The following is a 23,790-nucleotide window of genomic DNA, read 5'->3' as shown; positions in this document are numbered from 1 at the left end:
TGCCATCAGAACAGAAATTAAGCCTGAGCAGCTGATGCAGTCACACCTCCTAGTGTCTGCTTCCCCCTCCATTCTCCATGCAAGCCACACCAAGCTGTGACAGAGGCAATCTGCTGGAGAATGGAGACATGGATGGACAGTGGAGGTGAGAACGCGTGGCCCAGGTTTGTTTCATCTGGGTCAGCTCTTGACCATGCCAAACTAATGCATCCAACACAAATGAATCCAGGCAGGACGTAAGATCCCAACCGTTCTTTGTATTTTTTAGCTGCACAAGCAACCACATTTTCTTTCCCTTTACCTGTCTGCTGAGCCCGGGTGTTGCTTCATGGAGGGTAAGGATAGAGAAGAGACCAGACCCTGGGGAAATGGGCGAGCAGCTCAGCCTGCAGCCCCACTTTGTGAGGAGGTGTTGAGGAGGATCTGAGTTCTTCCTCCCAGCACCAAAGTGTTTATACCCAACAGGAATTCAGTGAAGTGAGTGGAAGAGGACTGGACAGCTAATTACTGCCATTGTGTGCCAACTGGCTGCCATCCCGGCCTGCCAGCTAACAGAATTGTTTTCAGATACTTCAGCATCTCTTTAATGCTTATCCTGGATCTATTCAAGGCAGAAAAAAGAAAAGGGAAGAAAATGTAACTCTTATCTGCAATATAAAACCTCAGCTATTTAGCCGACTATTGAAGTCCTTTTCTCCTTGATCCTTTTCAAGTCTCTCACAACAAGATACCTGCCTAGTCCACAAAGACAATATTATAATGGTTACTAGGGTTTATCTTCTCCCCCCCCCCCCCCCCCCCTTTTTTTTTAATGCTACTTTTTCATGCAGTTGTAGTTTTTTTCCGTGCCATTAATGCCTTTACAGCTACCTTGGAAAAGAAGGGACCTTCAAAGTGTCAATAGTGGATGTAGTGCACTCTCCTTCCTTTTATTCACTCTGCAGAATGGGAAGTGCTATTACTGCTGTTAGACCCATTTTCACTCTGCATGTAGCTTTCCTTGAAATCTATTGTCTTCACCCTTCACAATTTTTTATTGCATTGCTTTCCTAAATGTATTATTTGTGCAGCTAATACATCAGGTATTGGGAAAAAAAAAACACCTTTGAGCAAAGGTAAAGGCAGAAACTTCCCTCACCTGAGCAACCTTAGATCTGTTCTCTTGCTGCTTCTTTCTTTTAAAGCCATCAAACTTTGACCTGCTGACTCAAAAATGGACAAATAGCATAAAAAACCCTGCATCTGCCTTTTTCCAGGATATTGTTCAGAGGTCACGATGTAAAACAGATAGAAAGGAGGCAAAACACGGAAGGATGTAAATGGAAAACTGTTCATCACATATTACATTTTTCATCACTGATACAGTGCTTTTGCAGCTCTTGAAGATAAAAAGAAGTCAATTAGAATGACAATGAATGTAAAAATAAGCTTTTGTAATAAAACCCATAATTTAAAATGGGATAATGTATCTGAAAATGAAAAAAGGAATCTCTTAAATCAAATGTCCTTCAGCTAAAGTTAATTTCAGTCCATGGGATTTTCAACTTTTTAGATTGTATTTTAGCAGCGGATTCATGCAAGACCACCAAAAGGAGAGCCCTGTGTTTAAATCACCTTTGTGGCTTCCAGTACAGCACTCCTGCATATCCCAGAGTACTAAACGTGGTGGGACTGAGGAATACCACATTTTCTTCTGGGTGTACAACTGTGGTGTGTTCACAACAAATGCCCTTGCTGAAGGGAGCAGCCTGGAACATTTTGGCACTGGGAATCCTCACTCAGCAAAGGACAGGAATTGTGCATCGTGGCTAGGCACAGGGATGCTTCCACTGGCTCAGATGAGTTGGAGGAGGAATGGGACTGCATGGCCACAAACACGGTGTTCTGGCTTGTTCTCCAGACCAATACAGTAAATCAATTATACGACAATATATTCCTATCTCTGGCCCAGGAGGGTGGATGTTTGCCCAAAGATGACCCATTCTCTTAATGTACCACATCATATCCACATTAGAAGACATTTGTAGCATACGTCGCTCTGTCTGCTCTCTGTTTAAACACACTGGGGGTAAATATTAAATGTGATTTAGCACCATAACTCCCATTAGCTTTAATGGGAATCCTATGGTTTCATCCTGTGTTCCTTGATGAATATTTACCTCATTGTTCATTTCAACGCTCATTTTTATCTATTCCTACTGTGCCAACTCCTGCTTGAAGTTATAATGATATCATTTTTATTTTTAAGTGTGTGCACACATGGTTATTGGTAATGCTCATGGAAGCTCAGAACTAACAGCGTTGCTGGGCTAAAGGGATGGCTTTGCCTCGAGCAAAGTGATGGCCAGCCCTTCTCCATGATACACTGCCAGCTCTCCAATGCTCCTGACAAACTGGGGATCCTTCCTCTTAAAGCACTCATCATCCACCATGATCTTTTGCTCTGAACAACCAAAAAGCTACAGCTATGCACTGGCTTGGCTAGGGACCAACCAGACTCTCACAACCAGTGCATCAGGTACTGGGAACCAGTATATCCACAGCCAGCCAGGAACCTGAGAGGTATGGGGCTATCTGCCCCAGGATTTTGGACAAGTCCTTCAACCTGGTCCTGCACTCACTACCTACAAGATGTTGTCAGGTGTCACTATGTTTGTAAAGCTACTGGAAGTCCTAGAAAGAAAAGCCTGATGTATGCAGAGAGTGCACCAGCTCATTCTACTGATGCTGCATTGAAGGAGCTTCAAAAGCAGATGTGTGAACCAATCCCTGCAGCCCAAAGCTCAAGGCACTGTCCCCTGCATGGAGCTCTCAAGGCTCTGGAAAAACACCATGTATAGCAGTGGGACAAAAGGGAATGGGATGGGAAACATCACGTTTCCCAGCAGCGTGAGCCTTGTAATACTTACTGAGTAAAATAATGATGCAGATCAAGATGGCAATGATGGCACCTGTGCCCAGCCCTGCTGCAGCCACTGCCCCAATGGTGGTGCAGTCACCGTTCTCGTCGCACGGGCACACCTTCACTTTGATGATGGACGTGTTGTACAAGGGGGGGTTTCCCGAGTCCGTCACAATGATTGGCACGTCATACACACCTGCTTCCAGGTATGTGATTCGTAAACTGAGCTGGGCATAATCGCCTAGAGAGACCAAGACAGACAGACAGACAGACGACAGACACTGGTAGAGCCTTGCATCTGCACTTGTAGATGCAGGGCTCCTCTGCTACAGCAGTCTTCTGAGTCCTGAAGAAGAGGCTATCAACAGCACACCTGGGCAGGACAGTTTCAGACTTCTGCCCTAACAATTGGGTCAACAATCAGCCTGTGCCTTGTAAAATACTGTGTTCGCACTGCTGCACTAACCTACCTTGATGCCATTTGCAAATCTGGTTGCAAGTGTTTAAAACAGCATGAAATGCAAATAGTAAGGCATGGATGATACTCCCTGGGTCTGGGCTGCCGCTGTGGAGGGTTTCTGCTCACCCACCATCCCTCATCAGGATTTTTGGGAAGCCCATTGCCTGCTGATGACATACTCAATCAAGCAATCCCTCTTGCGTTCCCTCCCATGGAGACACAAGGGCTGTGGGACTGAGCCCCGAGCTGTGAGGGAACGAGCCATTGCCCCTAGCCTGGCAGAAGGTGCAAGATCTCAGTGAGAGGGACCAGCTTTGAAGCCAAAAGCAGCCAGTGGCTCCCTGATATTTTCCATCCTTTGCTGAAACTACCAATAAGAGGAACAATTATGGTTACACACTGCAATATAAAAATCCTTCACATGCTGGTAATCTTCACACTTACCTGGCCCTCCTGGTTCCATAGTAAATTAAAAGGCTGCCTTTATGCAATTATGGGCAGAGAAATGAACATTGATCCTGATTGTGGCTTATGACAATTACACTGGAGGAACATAAGGAAGACTGATAATAGCTTTTTTCCCCTTGGCCATTATGGATGATTTATATTCTGTTCGCTACTGATAACTGTTCATAATTATGAACTGCATTAAAAAAAAGCCAAGTGCCAAGGCTTTTAGAGTTATGCTGCAGGTCTGATACAAATCATTTCTGATTAACTATCTTGTCTATAATGTCAGCCATAATGTGCTTTAAAAAATAAAAATCAGATAAAAAAGTGGGAAAGTTTGGAAGTTTGAAACCGCATGTGGCCTCATTAGTGAATCAGAGTCCAAATGTCCTCAGGATTGCCTGCCCCATTTACCATTCAGCCGTGTTATGGTCCAGTTCTTCCTCACCGCAGATGGCACACTTGGCAGCTCGAAGACAAAGGGCCCGACGTTTGGATCGATGTCAGCATCCGCGGCTGTTATGTTGATGACATTCAGGTTTGGCTTTTCACAGATCTGTGCCTCTTTTGGCAGGAGCTCAGGAGCATTATCGTTGATGTCGATTAGGTAGATCTGCAGAGTGCCAGTGCCGCTTGCGGGGGGTATACCTGAGCGCGAGAGGCAGAGCCAAGCATGGACCAATGACCATCACTTGAGAAGCAGTGGGATTGACAACAGCCCTCTCTCTGCCATCCAATTTCAATAAACCAGGATTTTCACCCTCCCTCCTTGGACCTTATTAGGGACATACTGCACTTTCATGGTCCTTTGCTTTAAGAGGTGTTATTAAAAGTTCCCCAAGCCTCCTAATGTTGCTGTTTTTCACTCCTGCAGAACACTGAGGTTGAGTTCTGCAGATCTGTAGCCTACAGCAATGTCCTTAGTCAAACTCCAAAAGTACAAGGAGGTGACGTCAAGTTGCTAGTGCAAATTTTGGTACTGGCTGTTTTGAAGATGAATAACCATTAGAAAGATAGCTAACAAGAGGAAGAAGGTGGCTTGGAGGGGAAAAAAGGTAAGTAGTGTAACCTGTTGGTCAGCATTTACTGTAGCACTTGCTAGCCAGTATTTAGATTCGCAGACTATTACACTGCTGCAAACAAAGCCCATCGCACAGTTAGCCCTAGCTTCAGTGGTGAAAGGTCCCTGCTCAAAGCTATGAGCTAACCATCATCATTAGCCCATGGCAGCAGCAGCATGTCCCAACATACAGTTCTTCATCCTCCCTACATTTGTCACAAACAGCAGGGATGCTGCAGCACAGCAGCCTCAGTCCTCCAGTCCCTTCCTGATGAAAAGCCACATCTGTCTGACTAACAACCACTTACACAAAGTGATACCTGCCCTGGCTAGAGACAGCAGCCTTCCCCGCAATGCCAAAGTACTCTTTATTGACTTTGTATTTTCAGTTTTAGCTCTTCCTCCCAGTGCTGGATGGAATGCTACACAAACTACTTCCCCACTAGGCTTCCGAGTGTTACTTCTGCTGCTATAGACTTTCCCTCCTACATTCCTTTCTCGTTTCTGCTCCATTTTTCAAAGGAGCCTTGAAAACTCTGAAGGAGCCCTGAAAATCCTTCTTTCATGGTTCCGACATAAGCTCTTCAATCATTGATCTCATCCTTTCATCTAGTAAGCATGGGGTAAGTCTCCCTCTAAAACAGTGTCTTTGATCAGCCTTGAAAGTTTCTGGAGAGACAGACGGGATGTTGGGGCTGAATGTGAAAACTGACTTTTGGGACCAAGGAAAGTGGTTCCCCTGTTTTCACATTGACCAGAGTATCTCCTGGGATGAACGCAAGGCTCACATTCTAACCTCTGAGATAGACTGAACGGGAACTAGCAGTCCCGAGAGGTGCTAACTGGCATGTGGCTGACATAACCTGCAACTGCTGCACATGGAAATGCAGTTTTGTAGGGTTATTTGGTATCACCGGGCTCTGGGTCCTGGTAGTTTGGTTCTTTGTGCTCCTGAGTGCAGTTCTGGGGCAGTCTTAGAAGAAATGAAACGAACTGACTCCCCTTTTCCTCCCTCCCTTTTCACTGCAGAAAAGACTTTTCTTAAGTATCTGCACTGTAGCCCAGGGAGAGAAAGAAAGCAGGTCCAAGAAGTACTTGGCTGAACTTCTTCTTTATCATATACTGAAAACAGCAAAAAGAACTTCTAGAAAACAAGATGCTGCTGCTTCTTCAAGAAAGGAACAAAAAGCTCCACCAAAACCCTTGAGGCAAAGCCTTTCCTTAATGAGTACATGATGCTGGAGAGCCTGGAACTTTAGAGAAATGTGGAAAGAGTCTATTAGCCTCGATGAAACTTTAGCTGTTATCCTAAGCACTCTAGACAGAATTTTAAATAAGGTATTGCTTTATGTGCATTTTAATGGCTGCAATATATGAGTGATGGATTAATTTTTCAAAATACAGAGATTTATGTATGTCCTTACTTTCTGAGCTGCTGAATGATGGATGTGGAAGTGCTGATGCATTGCAGTGTCAGCACTGAAGCCAAGGAAAGGGGTTAACTCCTAATCACATTGTACTAAGTGCCTGGGATTTGCAAGGTCAGATGGTGAGGATTAGTTTGATGGGTTCAAGTTCTACCACTGCTTTTGTGAATAGCCTTGACCAACTTATTTGATCTGTTTTGTGGTCTTGCAGATGAATGCTGCTGTACCCCCTTGAGACTATTTTGAATTCTGCTGCCCTGGCTGCAAAGTGGAAGCTTAGGATGGGGCTAAGTCCCACCACTCTTGGCACAAAGAAAGTGCAAAACTTGCTTTTTGGTGCTGCTATTGAGCACTGAGTTTGCTTTGCCCCTGTGACCCTGGATGCAACGACTGAAGTGAAGCCTGAAACCCCAGAGGGAGCAAGTTTTCATTAGCCCTGCAAGCACCACCGTAACTGCTCATAATGGCACCCTTCAGCCTGAGGGATGACAAGAGCTAACACACACTGCCCTGAAAGAACCTACAGAGTATGAGCAATATAATTAGGTGCTCACAGCCAAGCCTAGACTTAATTTTGCTGCTGAAGCATGGCTGTGGTTTGATGTGAGTGCTCAGCACCTTGCAGGGGGAAGGTGAGGGTGGCAGAAGGGGAGGAAGACCCTCTTCTTGCCCAGGGAAACTACTGGGCCCTCCACAAAGCCTTTTCCAAGTGGGGGAACTGATGAATGAAATACCAGCACAGCCACATTCTGGTATCATTAGCAAAAGAATCATCAACTCCTCCTAATCAGAATTAGGAAGAAAAATCCAGGGCAGCAGCAATGGACTGTGTGCCCTTAAGTGAGGCCAGTGCTGAGGTTCACAGTGTTAATTTGACTGAAAGCACTGCGTGACCTTAAATGAATAGTGAAGAGCAAACCTTAGTGGGACTTCTCCATGAGAATATCTGTACTGGCCTCAGTGGCTTTGGTCCACCTGCATCCAGATGCTCTGATGGTGGTGGGACATTTCACAAATGGTGGTGGACAGAGAGAAATCAGCCTCGATGACAGACCCACAAACAGACACCTCTCATGAAAGCCACAGCAGTTCAATGGATCATCGGCTTATTTTTAATACCCGCCTGCCATCCCCTACAATTATTTCTGATTTCCTGAAGGAAGGTTTCTGGAATGCTCTGCTCAGTGCCTTTGGGATGATCAGCAGGACCAGTGTGTTCAGCAGCCCTTGGAGAGCGCATCCCTTTGACATTTTTTTAAGTTCAGGCTATACTGAACTCCCCAAATCGATTTTCCATTTGTCCTCCCCTTCCCTTAATAACACTCTCTGTATACTGTGCACATTTAATTTACTCCAGCAATTTCCCGTCCCACTTTCACATTTTTGACCATAAAAACCTGGGAAAAAGATAACTTATACTGACAACTCTGTCAGGGCATCATTTCTCTTAATGCATCACATTAGAGTCTTATTGAAGCATGAACAATGTGAAGCTTGGGCTCACCGTTGTCAGCCGCCAAGAATGTGGCCTCGTAGACATTATTCTTAATGTAGTCTGACTCTCGATCAAGGACAGCAGCAGTAGTGATCTGACCATTTGTGGCATTAATGTTCAGCCAGTTTGCAGGATCTGACAGCTTAGAGTATCTACAGAGAAAGGAAATAAATACACGGCAGTCTTTTCACGGACATATCCTTAATACTGCTTGAAATAAGGTTTTTCTAGACTCCTGACCCATGATTCAAAGGAGCTTTGATAACTGGTTTTGTTGACAAACAAAATGCTAATTGAGTATCTGGGTTTTGACCTCTACAATTACTCAATTTTTTTATTTCTTTCATTTTAAAGGCTTTGGTTTTTACTAAGTGCCACTTACATGGCAGCTTCCTGCTACTGGGAGTGGACGTAGCCTGAGGTCTCTGCAGCCAGGGAGAAATGGGGTCTGTGATGACCACTGCACTTGTATGCCTGAATTAGAGGATGGATTCCTGCTCTCTCGTTCTCTCAATGCTGCCTTTCCTAAAATAGCTCTTTCTCTAAAGCCTTTTGTTTTTATTCTTGTTTCCTGCCCTTCGCTAATAAATAACAGTTTGGGAAATACCACACTGGAAAAATGGCAGTTTCCAGGCCACTCTTTTCTATCAGAATCCTATCTTTAGCAGCATCTGCCTCGGGGTGACTATAATGGGAACTCCCAGCGGTATTGAGGCATGGACCCAGGCCTGCTTTCCTGAAGCATTTTCGTATGTTCCTGAAATAGCAGGTAAGGTGATCCTATGCATGTGTGAGGGCTGGAGACAGCTGCAACAAAGGGGTCCCCTCAGCAGTCCCCATCATGCCCTGGGGCTGGAAGAACCCAAGGGTAGATTCATATCCCATCGACTCAGTCAACTCACAGACCAAATCTGTTCATGTCGTGCACAGCCAGATATAAACAGGGTTTGTTTTGGGCAAACTTTTTCCATGTTCTGTTTACCTTTCTCACTTGCTTGTTTTCTTGGTTTTATTTTATTCTTACTTACTAGAACAACAGTTTGAGTGGAGCTGGACCCTTATTACCTAAACCGGAAGCTAGTAAATGGCCAGATTACTGAAATAAACAAACCAAAACTGAGCTTATTCCATGGGTAACTCAGACCTGCCGATAGTTTTCCATAAATTTGTGTAGTTGGATACACAGGCAGGAGGGAAGGCTTCTGGTGAATGCCCATTTCCAGAAATGGGCTGTTTGAAGCTGAAACTCAAAGTGAAACTTGAGCTGCATCAATCCATGGGAGCAGGAAAGCAACACACAGCTGCACGAGCCCCTGCCAAAGGAAAGAATTACATTTCATGGAGCTAGACTCTTTGGGATGTTTTCATTTCTTTTTAATATCACTGCTGTGAGTCCCCTGCCCTTTCTCTCCTACATGACCAGGCATCCAGCCTCAAAGCTGACTTTGTGAATGTGTCTGCGGCTAATGAGGATAACTTGAGGTGTGACGTTGGTCATGCCAAGCTCTCCTGTGGCTTACTGGAGATGCTTCTGCTTCCTTTTCTTCTGTTTCTAAAAACTCCATTTCATCAAAGACTGTTTAGAGACTGAAAACTGTATGCAAGGCTCTAGCAGCTGGATCAGCTCTGAGAAGTGCTTATCATGGATCTGTAGGCTTAGCTGTTTCAGTATCTTTTTCCTCTAACTCACCAATGCCAGCTGGGAAGAAAAAACAATATATCCTTTGCATAGCTCACAAAGACAGGACCCCAACAATGCCTCACTGCTTTTTGCCAAGCCTCAGCACTGGGCTGTCCCTGATAAAAAGGGGGTAAGAGGGATTGTACTTGGGTTTGGAAACAAAGTGCTGGTGGATACACAAAATGTGTGTTCTGGAAACCTTAGGGAAAAACAACTCAAGTAATTGGCTGCTCATGTTCACAGAAAGTCTTACAGAACCCTGCACTTGCTCTGTGTGATGACAGGAACAGTTTAGCAGAGCCGGTCCTTCTCCCAGAAATGGCAGATGCTCCTTTGGATTACAGATCATCCATCTCTGGGTTAGAGGGAGTATTCAGTCAGAAATGAGCTGTCCTCTCCTCTGAAAACCAGCCTTGGTACAGACATGGGGGAAATAAAGACCCTTCAAAGGCCAGTATTTCAAAAAGAATGTAAGAAGAACTGGCTTGTTAGTGAGGATGGTCTCTCTCCTCAGAAGTCACAATACCTGTCTAAAGACAACAAGAGAAGGCAGTGAGTAAACTATCATATTCTAGACCAGACAGCTCTGTGCCAGGTGAAATATTTCAAACTCTTCCTGACACGAAATGTCACAACTGATGTAAGTTTAAGTGGCCTTGGATGCGCTCATGTTGTATACTTGGGTTCTGCCAAACATACTGCGGTCCTTACAGACAGAGTAAAAAAGAAACAAACTTCTGTGCGTGCAAAAGGAGCCAAGAGCAGGAAATGCGTTTCCCATCTGTGCAGATGGAAGCTGAAGTATCTGGAAAAGGTGTCACAAGGACTCTCATTCACACACACACTTTTACCCAGTGCAGTTCCTGGTGGGAAGGTGTATGAGCTGGGGTCCTGAACAATGGATTCAGACTCCAGTTCGCCAGGAGGGACAAAAAACCCCAAGGAGTGACAGCCTCCTGGTTGTGGCACAGACTAAATTTGGTCTTGAACTGCTCCCATCAAACATCTAACTTTTACAAGGCTAAAATTTTTCCAGCTGCATCCCATTCATAGGGAAGGCAACTACTGAAGAGGATACGTTTGGCAGCTGGTCTGAAGGGAAAGGGAAGGTGAGAACAAATCTCATTCACTGCAGAGCAGGCAAGGGCTGCTGGGGTGCTTTATTTGGACTGGCATTAGTCGGATAAAGACCAAGTGCCAGTGGTGTGTGAATACGTGTTTGACTGCTCAGGCAATATTTAACTGTATGACATCTTAAAAGCCTGTTCAGCAGCTATTTGTAACCGAGCCAGCCTTACTCTGAATGGGCTGACAGCTCCTCTGTACTATGCTTTTTAAGCCAGGCAGAACCTAAATCCTCCGGAAGCAACACAAGACATGATTAAAAATCCCAGTAATTCCCTTTGGAAATCTAGCTCTCAGCCCCTTCTGTGCCTCAGTTCCCCCCCCGCCCCCCCGTAAAAAGAAAATAACAAAGCTGTCTTTTTCTACACCTCTGTGTTTATAAAGTGCACAAACAACATAGGTCAAAGCATTCTTGACAAGGTAGAATCAAAACATTTAGTAGAATGCAGCCCTGACCTCTGTGGCTCTGTAACCACGCAGAGACCCCTTGCTATTGACTGCTTGCACTTGAAGCTGCCAACTGCCCCTCTGCAGGCCAGTAATGTGGGGTCCAACTCTGCCTGCCCTCCTGCACCCAGCCTGGCTTACCTGGAGCAGGGCGGATGGCGAGTTCACAAGCCTGCAGGATGCTCTGCAGGCACTCGACTGAGGGTGCCAATCCCTGCCAAGCATTTTACTCATCTCACATCAGTTTGTGAATTAGCTTCCAGCTGCTTTGCTCTCCAAAGGTCTGCAGCTGCAATCCCCCACCTGTACATGAACTCATTGGCTGCCCGGTCTCGCACCTTACTGCCTGCTGCATGAAGCGATCAGGATCCACTGCTGAAAACGTTGTCAGGACCGTCCCCGTAGGCACCCCCTCCTCCAGCCTGATCAGCTTGTGGTTCGTTGGGAAATACGGTGCTTCGTTGACATCTGTGACTGAAATGGTGACTCCTGCGGTCGACTGGAAGGACATCTGGATGCCACTGGCCAGGGGAGCTTGGTTTGATACCATCACTGTCAGCATGAAAGCTCTGTTCATCTCGTAATCGACTGCCTAAAACAAACAAGCAAGCATAGAGCCAGGCACAGAATACATTCTACTTTCTGGCTGAAAGCTGCAAGATTTAGAAGGCAGATGATATCAAAGTCACTGCCCCAACTTGTTCCCTCCTGTGAGCTCAGTTTGTTTGAAGGTGTAAACCCATACCAGCTTCAATCCAGTGGAGGATTTGACCCTCTAGTATTTGGGTCAAATAGTTAAAAAGCCCCACAAAATAAAAATTGCAAACAGCAGGGAGGATTTGCCCTCTGCTTTGTTCCAGTGCTAAGTGGTTTCCAAAAAAGAACAGTGTTAGCTGAGCAGTGAATAAACAAATCCACCAAGTGCTGCTCTAATTGCAACAGGTGGAGCCCATTAAGAGGGACTGGACAGGTACTTAACAATGCTATTAGCATTTAAAGCTGCTGACTAAGTAACTGTGTTAGTCTATGAGGACTCATGAGCTTGAAGTGCTCTTCATTCTTCCTCTTAAGTGAGTTTATAAGCAAAGGTGGAGCTGCAGTGAAGAAGGCCTGGTCTGGTTTAATCAGGCCATCCTTCCACTGAGACCTCTTGTCCTCTTGCAAGACACCTTGTGATCTCCTGAGGCTGCCTGCACACTCCTACAGATGTGATTTGCTGTTGGGTGGCCACAGGTCTCTTCTCAACAGAAACATACAGACGGTGTGTCTCAGGAGCCAGAAGGAGTGCAAAGCCTTTGCTGGCACAACTGACTGAACCACAGTATAATAATAATTTCTAAACCATCCCACTAATTACTATGAGGGAAGTCACTAATCATCTGCCAGGGAGGCTTGAGTTATGCAGGATCACACCTCTGCTTGTTAAAAAATGCTTGGCAGTGATTTATAAATGTAGAAGTGTAACCATTCTCCTTAATCCTTTCTCCAGTGCTGAGTCTGCAAAGTGGACTCTTCCTGGTGTAAAATACCACAGTCACATTGATTTCAGTAGAGCTGTACTGATTTACATCAGCAAGATCTGGCTTCTGTGTTCTGTTTAAACCCCAGTATTGTCAGGAGAGAAATCAAATCATAGGAGGCTACATGGGAGAAACAAATTTCAGGGGCAAAAGGTAAAACATTGGAATCTCTATTCGATTGGAGTGCAAATGTTCCTATTGCTAAATGGTTTCCTGACAGGCAGGGCCAACATTTAATAAATAAAAGGAAGCATAAAGATTCCCAGTACACCCACCAGCACTGACTCACAGACTTGTCCTGCATTCAAACAAGACGCATGGTAAAGGATCCCATTTAAACCTTATTCAAGGCTTTGAAACCACTTGACTAATGCATTTCCTCAATTTCTTTTCACAACCCTGTAATTTATATTTCTCTAGTCTTATTTATCTATTTCTTTTTGTGCTGGCCTGTTTGCTAACCTTGCTGGCACATGGTGGCGGTGCCCACAGCATTTCAGTCTGCAAGAGAGAGACCATCTGCCTCCTCTTCCATGTCCGAGTCCCCTTTCACATACTTTGTTGTCAAAAGTACAAGGTAAAATCAAGAGTTGGTGCCTTCACGGCAGTGTTTGTGCTATTGTCCCTAGTGGGACAGAAGCCCCTTGCAGCCAGACACAGTCCAGCCCTAAGCAAAACTTCTTTTGCACCATTTTAAGCAATTTCTACCACAACAGTTCATACTTCTGCTCCCTAAAACTGCCTCCCTAATGGCGCACAGAGCACTCTCTGCTCTTCACACCACTAACCCTTACATTTTAATGCATCTCACTGAAAATGCTACATATTCATCAGTCCATGGTTTTAGGGACATGGTTTAGTGGTGGACTTAGCAGTGCTGGGTTAACAGTTAGACTTGATGATCTTCTAACCTAAATGATTCTATGATTCTATGACAGCAGGATCCTAAAAAACCCCATAGAGCCACTACATAACATGAAATTAAAAAGTAGCACCTTTGCAGATACCCCTTGATGGATGTTCAGCATCTGATCTGGCCCAACTGCTCTGAAACATCCCCTTGGAGATGCTGCACATCCTCCTCTTTCAATAGCGCCTCTGACCTGGCTGCAGCAGAGTGAAGCCAGGTGTCCTCCTTTTCTCAAGGTATTTTTAACTAAAGTGAACAAATTTTTTTTTATGTTATTGTTGAGGCAAATAATAACTGAAGCCTTGGAAGTATCTCCATTAGAAATTCAGAGCTCTGATGCATGCAGAGTTTATAATACCATTTTACTTAGCTGGCTGCCACAGGGCAGCCACTGCTGCTCTGGGAGATTGTCTTCAGACTCTGCGGTGTCTCATCTGAGTGGGAAGTTTCTCTCTCCCCTTGATCGAGGCTTTCTTTGAAGATCAGGGTCTTGCACAGTTATGAAAATGGTTTGGAAAGGCATGAACAGAAGAAGGAAATACTACACTTTTGGTGACTGACTGGAGCTGGGGTTTTGCCAAGGGTGGATACAAAAATGCCCTGCCTGCCAAGGGCATCATCTGAACTCCAAGAGGCTTCTTGGTTTGGAAACATTTTTGGCCCTTCATTTCTGACCCCGAAACTACTGGTGAAGGGGTGGGATTCTTCACAAAACATCCTTCTCTGCACTTTTCTGTGACTGCCATAGCTCAGATGCAAACCCCTTTGCTTGTAGGAGTGGGGAGTTACAATGAGCAGCTTCAAAGAGCCACATAAAAAACCACCCATGTAAGGTCTGTAAATAAAAGGTTCATTACCTGACTTAATTTTTTACCTGGGTTTTCAATCTACATCAGTGATCAAACCAGCAAGAGTCTGCTCCAACACCACAAAGAACACGCTCTGATCAGCCACCCACTCTGATGTGCATACGTTCCCCAAATCTTTAAGCATGTTCACTTATTAACAGAGAACAAAATATTTCAAAGAGGAAGGTGGAATCCTAAGAGTCTTCCCTTCTTCACCATGAAAATTTAATCACAAGCAATTTCACTCATTCTCCTTGCTGAAAATACACTAGAAAGCCTCCTGGGTTGATAAGGGTAGGAAACTCGGGGTGCCCAGGAGGATCAGGTGAGGATATAAAGTGAAGACATTTAATGCAATTTCAAGCTTTGAGCTCAGCTTGACAATGGTGGATTTTCCTGTGGTTCTCTGCATTGTGATCACGGTGGGTTACACAGCAGTGGAAAGGCAACACCAGCATCAGTGGTGTCTTGGCAAATCCTTCCTGCTTTTTCCTTGCAAGTTCTGAATAAGGGATGGCTCATTATGCAGAAGTCCTTGTGTAGTAGTGATGATCATGTAAATCCCCTGTTGTTCATTCTGATCTGCCTTTAAACTACAGTCCTGACACTCTACTAGATTAAGGGGCCCTCCCCTGCTCCCAGTGAAAACATTGCACTTCAATTTCAGACTGGCTGCTGATGTTTCTGGAAGTTAAATTCTTGCATTTTACTTTGTTGAATGTTTTCTGTTTAAGCAATATATATATATATATATATATATATATGGATATGTGTACACTTACATGCACATATGCATCCATACACATGGGTGTCCAGGACCACTGCTAAGCTTGAAGAGGTTTTGTAACCTTGCACCAGGTAAGGCTGTCAACTATCATTTCAAAGCAATAAAGAGTGGCAAATAAAAGGACCCTGATGAAATATCATCTAGCAGGTAGATGATGTTTCCCTTAAAGTTTCAGCAAAGTGGCATCTGCAGACACACACACATAGCTCGGGGGTCAGAGAGCAGGACAAGCTCACACGTTCCTACCAGCGTAACCTCACTGGCATTTCACTGATGTCATTTTTCCTAATACCCAAGCTATGTGTATTAAGAATGACTGCCAGTTATTAGCTACAAGGGAGCAGGGCTCTTTTTTTTGCACCACAGAGCTGTTTTTAAATCACATTGCTCTTTAAACATTAGTGTTTCATCCTATGTTGTTGATTAAAACTTTCTGTTAGAGAAGGCCAGACTTATCACACGATGCAGGCTTTATGCATCTCAACGTGTATTATGTTTTCCAGATGCAGTGCACAGTGCATGTCATGCGAGCTCTTAAAGACCCCAGCAGCCTATTTGTGGTGCCTCTGTTTTTTTTGGTAGTCAGAGGGAGCATCCACAGCCATCTTATCCGGGAAGAGATTCAGTGAACTCTGAATGGTTCTGGTTATGTTCTGGCTGTGTGTAGTGACTGCAAAAACATTCACTGCCTGGGTTGCTGGCCTCAGTAACTGAAAGGGAAGAGAATGCTCAGATAAGGATAAAGTCATGTTCTTTGGAGGCAAGGAGGGAAACAGAATTTGATACTTGCTGCAGGTATCTTGAGGGCTCAAGCTCTCCTAATGCTGAAAGCAATAGATGGAGGAAAGAAGGGATGATGGATATTTAACAGTCTTATTTCACAGTCTTTCAACAAGATCCTCTGCTGATCTAGGGAATGTATTTCACTTGTGAGGAGCTATTCTGAGCTGAGGATATGCCCCACACTGTGTGTTTATCGCTTCATACTAGGAAAATTTCTCCAAGTTTTTTCTGCCAAGCAACTCGGAGGAAAATCTCTCCTTTCTTTCTGTTGCCAGGAAATGCATTCCTCCGAAAATCTCTCCTGCACTCCCTGCTTTCTCAGAGGATCACTTGACTGATTCCCTGCTGTGAAACACTACCCCCTGATTCACAGCTAATGGGGAGTTTTCTGGCCCAAGAAGGAGAAGGTGCAGCCTCTGCCCTAACCTCACCAGGCAGGGCAGGGCAGCACAGACCAGGAGCCATTCCCCCTTGCAGTGCTCAAAAAGCTAAGGAGAAGCAGGACACTGAGGTTGGGCTCAGAGGCTGGGAAGAGCCTTCAGCTTCATGAAAGCTTAGGGTGAGAGCTGGGCTGAGTTGGGAAACGCAGAACCAGCAGCATATGGTTGAAGTAAAAGTATTCAGGACTCCTGCATGGGCAGAGATGGGAAACAACAGATTTGAGTGCTTGCATTTCAGGGTAGAGAAGCCATGAAATAACTGCAGGCTTCTGGCAGTTCCTGTAGCCTTAGCTAGCCTAGAGAAATCCAGACAAATCTGGATTTCCTTTGTTGTCCCGCTTACCTTCACAACGGTTACCATGCCTTCGTTGGTGACTGGGTCTGTCCGGATAGTGAAATGGCCCGAGGGGTCTCCGCTGATGATGCGGTAGATGGCATTCCAGTTGGGGGAGTGAGGCTGGTCCCGGTCCATCACTGTCAGATTTGCCACCACCACCTCCACTCTGTTCTCAGGAACTTCTCCTGAATACTGCAAACAAAAGACAGGAGCTGTCATGATGGGAGCTTTCCTCACAGCTACCTCTCCTCTCCATCAGCACGCTGACTGGGAAATCAGTCTCATGAAGAGGACCAATGGGGTCCACACACCCCTTTCTCACATCGGGTTTTCCTATTTTTTCCAAACCATTCAAAGCCTAGTTTCACCTCTCCACCCCAGGGAGGAAAAACCTCTATCACCAAACCATTGCCCAAGATTGGGTAAATGCTTGAAAGAAATGAACAAAAAATGCTTTTGTTGTTCAGTTCCAGTAATCAGACAGTTAATTGTCAACAGCATCTAAAAATGGCAGACTAAAATGTGCATTTTTAAGGATGACTATGTCCCTTTAACCTGAGGTATTTTGCCTCACTCAGATTTCATTGATGGCATTTTGTTGCTTTTCAGTGATTTTACTTAATTTTCTTTCTTTCTTGCCCTTGATTTGATTTTGTCTCATTATTTGAAGTGTTTCTTGGGATTTTGCCACAGCCTTTCCTGGTGCTTAATTCTCTCATTTAGCACTGATTTTCATGGAGCATGTCCCACTCAGGCGTATCCTGATGCATTAGCTGCATTCTCCTGCTTTCCAGCCCTTGATTTATCATACGGCTGATCAGGGATCCTGGCCTGTGAATACTTCCAGTGTTTGGGGCTGCCAGTAAGACACATTCCCAGATTTTCAACTGTCCTCATCTCTCAGCATCGCCTATTAGCAGCACTTGTGAATGAACACTCTGATTGACATATGGCAAATTAAACACTGGGTAAATGATGGGAGCGGCTGGCTCTGAGTCTGCAGCTGAAATCCTTGCCCCAAACTGCAGGAGCAGAGCACTACTGGAAACCTGGCCTTTGGTGTGCACAAATGCCAGGTTATGTAAATGATAATAAATCATTCCTTTGTTAGCACAAGACTCCCTTTCCACTCGTACCACATACCCATCCACTGGAGTCTTTCAGTTATTTGTGCTTATATTTAGTATATATTATTCTACCACCGACAGCAAAAATATTCAATCTGCCTCATGTTAATGGAAATTTAAATTTGCCCTTTAGTGGTATCCTGAGTGGCATTTTGCCCTCTCTTCTGTTATGCACCTGTCCTAAACAAGTTTTCATTAGTGAATGCAGATGGCATCTTTCTCCAGCCATGCTGAGTGGTGGGCAAGAACAGTGGGAAGCTGCAGGATAATTCTAATTCCAGTACACACTACAGCTCTTCTTCTCTCTTTATTTGCCATGATTTCACTCATTTTTTACCCATTTTCTTGCTCAATTTGGAATCTCTGTGGCACACAGCTAAAGCAGGGGAAATATCATATGGAAATTCATCAAAAGCCTCTTGAAAAATCCATTAGATTATGTCATATGTGCACTCCTATTACCAATCTTGTCTGAAACCTGCTACAAAGAACTGAAGGAGATTAGTTAAGCAGGATTGTCTCCTGCTAAATCCCCACTAGTTATTGCCATTACATTAAATTAATGTCATATGGCATGCCAGGGTTGACAAGCTGATGAGCCCCTGTCTCTTTTAGGAAGTGGCTGCACTACTAACATCAAGCTATTGTACTGTAATTTCAAAGGTGTTAAGTGCTGTGTGCTGTTGTCTCAAATCCTTTGGCCTAGGACCACATTTCTTTGTCCATTACTACTAACGTATGCCTTGCAGAACCAAACAGAATTAACTCATCAAGAGAAAGCTACCAGTTGTATTTAAGACACTGAATAGAGCCAGTCCTACAGGCTGCTGAACACCATCAGCAGGTCACAACCCAAGACAGTTTACAAGACATTTTTAAAATATATCAAAAATTATAATACACAAGCACGTCTCAATATAAAGCCTGGATAAAGATCCCAACAGCATATAGAGCTTTTTTATCAGTGTGAAACCCACAGTGCTTCCCATACCCTGAGGAATCCAGGATGCCTATTAGGTATAGTTAGGGAATGGTCAGTCCTATGCAGCACTGAGGGTGGATACTGTCTATTAATTACGCTTATAAAGACAAATGTTTTTCTGATGAGAACAGATTACCTTCACTGGAATCAAAGGAGCTATCCAAAACTCTTCAGGTTAAAAAGATCTTGGTGAGATACACCATGAAGAACAATTTTCATCACCTATTGGGAATCCAAACTGGAGCCTGCCTTTTCTCCCTCTAACATTCCCCCACTATCATTCTTATAAGTAAATGCTGTAATGTGTGTTGTCCACAATTGTCTTTACCTTTAATAAAAATTAACTAATGACATTAAATTACACCTACTAAAGGAAGGATGGCAGCTCAAAGCTACCCACACTTCTTTAATGTCATTCCCTCCCTACCCAGGAGTAATTTAGTATAATGAACAATGGCATCTTTCACTATTTCACTCCCTGTGCTGTAAGTTCTCTTTCATAAGATTACAACTGATTTTGAAATAAGGAGAAGCATACCTATCTAAACAAGGTAAAACAATGGGCAATGGAGGAGCTGCTGGAGTAAACATAAGATTGATAAAGCAGTGCTTGACCTACACCTGTAGCATTTACTCATATTCCCCTGTATTTCACTTAGCTTCACTTTCAGTTGTTGCATTTGAAGACTTTAATTTCCAGAGTGCCTTTTTAAAGACGATTCAGAGGGATTTCTACGGCTGATCATTACACACTTCACCTCCCTTCTCAGACAAGGATTTGTTCTAAACCTGGTATGTTCCTAAATCCTTAAATTCCATAGGGTCTTTTTCTTTCCCCTCTGTCATGGTTTAAGCCCAGCTGGTAACTCAGAACCATGCAGCCACACACTCATTTCCCCTTTCTTTCCCCCCACTCCAGGAGAGATGGGGAGGAGAACTGAAAGAATGTGAATCCCATGGGTTAAGATAAAAACAGTCCAGTAACTAAGGTATAACACAAACCACTGCTGCTGCCATCAATAATAATAATGATAAGGGAAATAACAAGCAGAGAGAATATAAAACTAAAAGGGGAAAAGGAAAAGAAAACAATAAAACCAAGTGATGCACAATACAATTGCTCACCACCCACTGACTGATCCCCAGCCTGACCTGAGCAGTGATCTGGGCCTTCTGGGTACCTCCCCCCCCAGTTTCTATACCTGCTGTGGTATGGAATACCCCTTTGGTTAGTTTGGGTCAGGGGTCCTGTCTCTGCTCCCTCCCAGCTTTTCATGCCCCTCCTCACTGGCAGAGCACGAGACTGAAAAGTCCTTGATCGGAGTAAGCATTACTTTGCAACAACTAAAAACATCAGTGTGTTATCAGCGTTGTTCTCATACTAAAGTTGAAACCAGAGCACTGCACCAGCTACTAAGAGGATAAAAATGACTGCTACAGCTGAACCCAAGACACCCTCCCATAAAAGCCTGTGCTGGCATATGTCCTTCTCTCATTCCTCTGCAGCTGGCCTTTCTGAAGTCATGTCTTGCTGGAAAGGTAATAATTCATTCTGACTTTCGGGTTGAATCAGATTATACTAAAATTGGTTAAGCCCAGAGTTTTCTTTCATCTCACTTGGTACCTGACAGCATATAAACATGCAGACAAATATCACTCCGGAGGAGAAAGGGATTGATGTAGGGGACAAATGATGAATTGACACAATGGCTTGACTTTGTGCAATAAATCTGAAGTCTGAGCGGTGAAGCCATGCACAGCAGAGTAAAACCAATTAGCTCACCGCACCCACTCCTAGGGAGGCGTGGCATGGAAATGGATGAATACAAAGATAATTATCCAGGCTTTCTTCTAAAGGGAATTCCTTTTTTTCCAATGTTCTTGCTTTATTTTCTAGCTGGTTTTGCTGAAAAGCTGTGAGAGCACAGACTTCATCACATAAACATCTGCAGGAAAGATTTTTGTGTTGTCTCCAACATTTGCTAATGATACAACATTTGTTACAGGCAGAAGTGGTTTATGGAGGCTGAATTGCCTAGAGAAATAGTGTTTTATGACCTATAGATATAGATTAATGCAGAAGAATAAGGGCATCTCAGTCCTCTTATTAGACTCTGAGCCCTTACCCTGACAGCTACAACTGCTGCAAAGTGCTGCATCTTCTCTCTAGGTCCCCTAAGTTGAAAGAAACTGAAATGAGAGCACTCGTGAGCAAGTGGCATGAGGTGTCCCATCTCCAACTGCTTTCTGCGGCCAGGCTACCCTGTTATGCAGCAAGTTCTGGATATGAGGTGAGGTGCAGCCAGGAAAACCAGCAAACACTGGGAGCAGGCACAAGTATGCTTAAGGGCATACTCCTGCTATCTAAGTGCTGGCATGCGAGCCAACTGCTTACCTTTTCTGCATGATATTTAACAAAGACACTTGAATAGCAGGGAAATTAATAAACAACTGCAGTCTGGTTGCTGCAATCTGTGTAAAATGGGAAAAAAAAAGATTAAAATCTCCTAATAAATCATTAATTGTGATGGGCCTGCCTAGCCGCAGCGCGGAAACAGGCAAATGCCATCCTAATTGATTGCTTCTTATTCCATCTTTATAGGCCTGCATTTTTTATTGTGAGGGCTGAATAAGCCCAGAGGTGTAAAAAACCTCTAGATTGTACTCTGTGTATCTGCCAAGTTGATATTTAGATCAATAATCCTCCTCCCCCCAAATCCCCCCTATTCCTACTACTTGTAATTTAGCTTTTCTTCCTAGCAGCCTAATTGCTGTTTTCTTAAGCCTTACTATCAATTCTCTGACCTTTAATTTCCAATATCATTTGCTGTACAGACGACTGTGCTAGGATGCAAGTTATCCTACCCCTCTACACTGTATGGGTCAGACTTGGCCATCAGCTTCTGTGGCAGTCAAATAGTGACCTCCAGGTTCTCTCTTCACCATTGTCATTGCGCAGTAGAGACCACAAGCTCACTTGAATCTCCCCAAGATCTGTATAAAGTCTACCTATTTGGCAAATCAGATTTGAGATGCTCACTTGTTTATCACATTTTATTAAAGAAATACTCACTCATTGAATGATCATAGAATCATAGAATGGTCTGGATGGAAGGGACCTTAAAGCTCATCTAGCCCCTACCCCTGCCATGGGCAGGGACACCTCCCACCAGAGCAGGTTGCTCCAAGCCCTGTCCAACCTGGCCTTGAACACTGCCAGGCATGAGGCAGCCACAGCTTCTCTGGGCAGCCTGTGCCAGTGTCTCACCACCCTCACAGTCCTTAGATAAGATGCTTACACTAAGACTACCATCATTCAGATTATAGCCATTTCCCCTTGCCCTGTCCCTACATGCCCTTGTCAAAAGCCCCTCTCCAGGTTTCTTGTCAGCCCCTTTAATCACCAGAAGCTGCTCTAAGGTCTCCCCAGAGTCTTCTCCTCTCCAGACTGAACAAGCCCAGCTCTCTCAGCCTGTCTTCATAGCAGATGACCATCACCTTCTAAGTGCCAGCTTCTAAGTACCAACAGGAACTAAGTACTCACTTTTTCTGAGGCAGCCCATGGCATTACACCAACAGCAACCCCTCTGTAAACCTTTTAACTGCTGGTTTTTTTTATCTCATGCCCACAACATGCCCTGCACTGCAGTGTCCCTGCTTCAACTTCACGTTCACTTGGATCTACTCCACAGTGCATCCATGTATGCTTATACTTCAGACTAGTTATATGACATGTGGCAAATGCTTCCCAAAATGTTCTCTACTAAGTGGCCACTGCACTCTTGCCAGCTCACAGTTTTGCTCCATTGGTACGAGGCCCAGCTGTCATGATGCTCATTCAGAAATGAATTGCTTGGGCTGCAGGCACCAGCTCGTTGCGGACAGGCAGGAGTCGGCCTTGCCCAGCCGAGTGGAGAAAAACACATGGCAATTAGCTCACCAACTTTTAAAGGATGCGTTGGAAGTTCTGCCTTCATCGTCAGTGGTTTGTGCTACTAAAATGCGTCACCTACCTGCAAAGCAGTTCTCACAGCTCCATGGTGCGGTGGAGCCGGTGCACCCACTTGTTTATTGGGAGTGTCTACAGGAACGCTGGGTGATGCTCAGCGTGGTCTCAATGCACTGGTTCCACTTCTGCTGGATGAGTTTGAAAAACAACAGCAGGACCTGAAGTTTTTCACTTCTGAATCTGATCTTATGACAGGGTGTAGAAAATCTCCATCACGTTCCTGCACCTGATCATAGCCATGGGCTTCATGCTTTGTCTTGACTTGTGTTGCTATTTCAAGACTTCAAATAATGACTAGATTTGATTAAATTACCAGATGTCCTCTTTGAATATGAAGACAAAACAGGAACAGAGGACAAGAAAGCAAGACCCTTTTTTTTTTTTCAGAAGCAGCAGAAGAAAATGGTCTGATTTCAAACTCTCTCGTGTGAGGAAGGAACGTGCAGGTTTCGCCTTGGTTCAAAGACACTTCGAGTACTTGCCAGGAGTTCAGAGACAAGAGCACATAATAGTAAAAGGATATTAAAGGTAAAAAAAGAAGTTTGCATGTCTGACAATGAGCACTATTTTTTTTTTTCATTATCAGATGTTACATTCTTGTGACAGCATGAAAAGATGCCACAGAACTGATGACACAGGACACTATACTGCTGCAAGATAATCATTGCCAGATAAATATATCTTATGAAATGAGGTTTGAACTTTGCATAGAATTTAGATATTTTGTAAAAATGCATTACAACACAAAGGAGCTTTTTACAATGTTCATACGAAAGGTTTAAAAAAGAGATTAAAATTATGCCCTTGGAAAGACATATAGCCTTGTCAAGAAAAAAAGTACTCTGCATTAACCCCATGTAGGAAAGTAGTACTTTATCTTCATTTCAAAGGCTATAAAGAACAACTTTAATCAACCTACTTGACTTTGGGGACTTGCACGTCTCACTGAAACTCATGAAATCTGGCATAGTGTGGTTTCCAGAACACAAAAGCCTTTAAT

The 23,790-nt window shown here is 44.2% G+C and overlaps 1 protein-coding gene across 5 annotated transcripts in view; it reads right to left on the bottom strand.

The window, feature by feature from the left end:
• CDH4 (cadherin 4) overlaps nt 1-23,790 on the bottom strand; it is a 458,588-nt gene that overhangs the window by 7,911 nt on the left and 426,887 nt on the right. For 4 of the 5 annotated variants that reach the window (XM_061441907.1, XM_061441910.1, XM_061441908.1 and 1 more), the window contains 5 exons: nt 16,679-16,864; nt 11,386-11,639; nt 7,804-7,946; nt 4,227-4,460; nt 2,910-3,143 (listed from right to left, as the gene is read on the bottom strand). In XM_061441907.1, the coding sequence (XP_061297891.1) occupies nt 2,910-3,143; nt 4,227-4,460; nt 7,804-7,946; nt 11,386-11,639; nt 16,679-16,864 (1,051 nt within the window). Of the gene's footprint in view, nt 1-1,311; nt 2,063-2,909; nt 3,144-4,226; nt 4,461-7,803; nt 7,947-11,385; nt 11,640-16,678; nt 16,865-23,790 lie in introns of those variants that run through there. The other variant, XM_061441909.1, reaches the window with a different exon arrangement.

The sequence above is a fragment of the Pezoporus flaviventris genome, unplaced genomic scaffold, assembly GCF_033815535.1.
Source record: "Pezoporus flaviventris isolate CSIRO_AGI_PZ_B2104156 unplaced genomic scaffold, CSIRO_AGI_Pfla_v1 ptg000213l, whole genome shotgun sequence".
Classification (NCBI taxonomy): domain Eukaryota; kingdom Metazoa; phylum Chordata; class Aves; order Psittaciformes; family Psittacidae; genus Pezoporus; species Pezoporus flaviventris.
The sequence above is the reverse complement of the archived record's forward strand: the minus strand, read 5'-3'. Positions and strand labels throughout refer to the sequence as shown.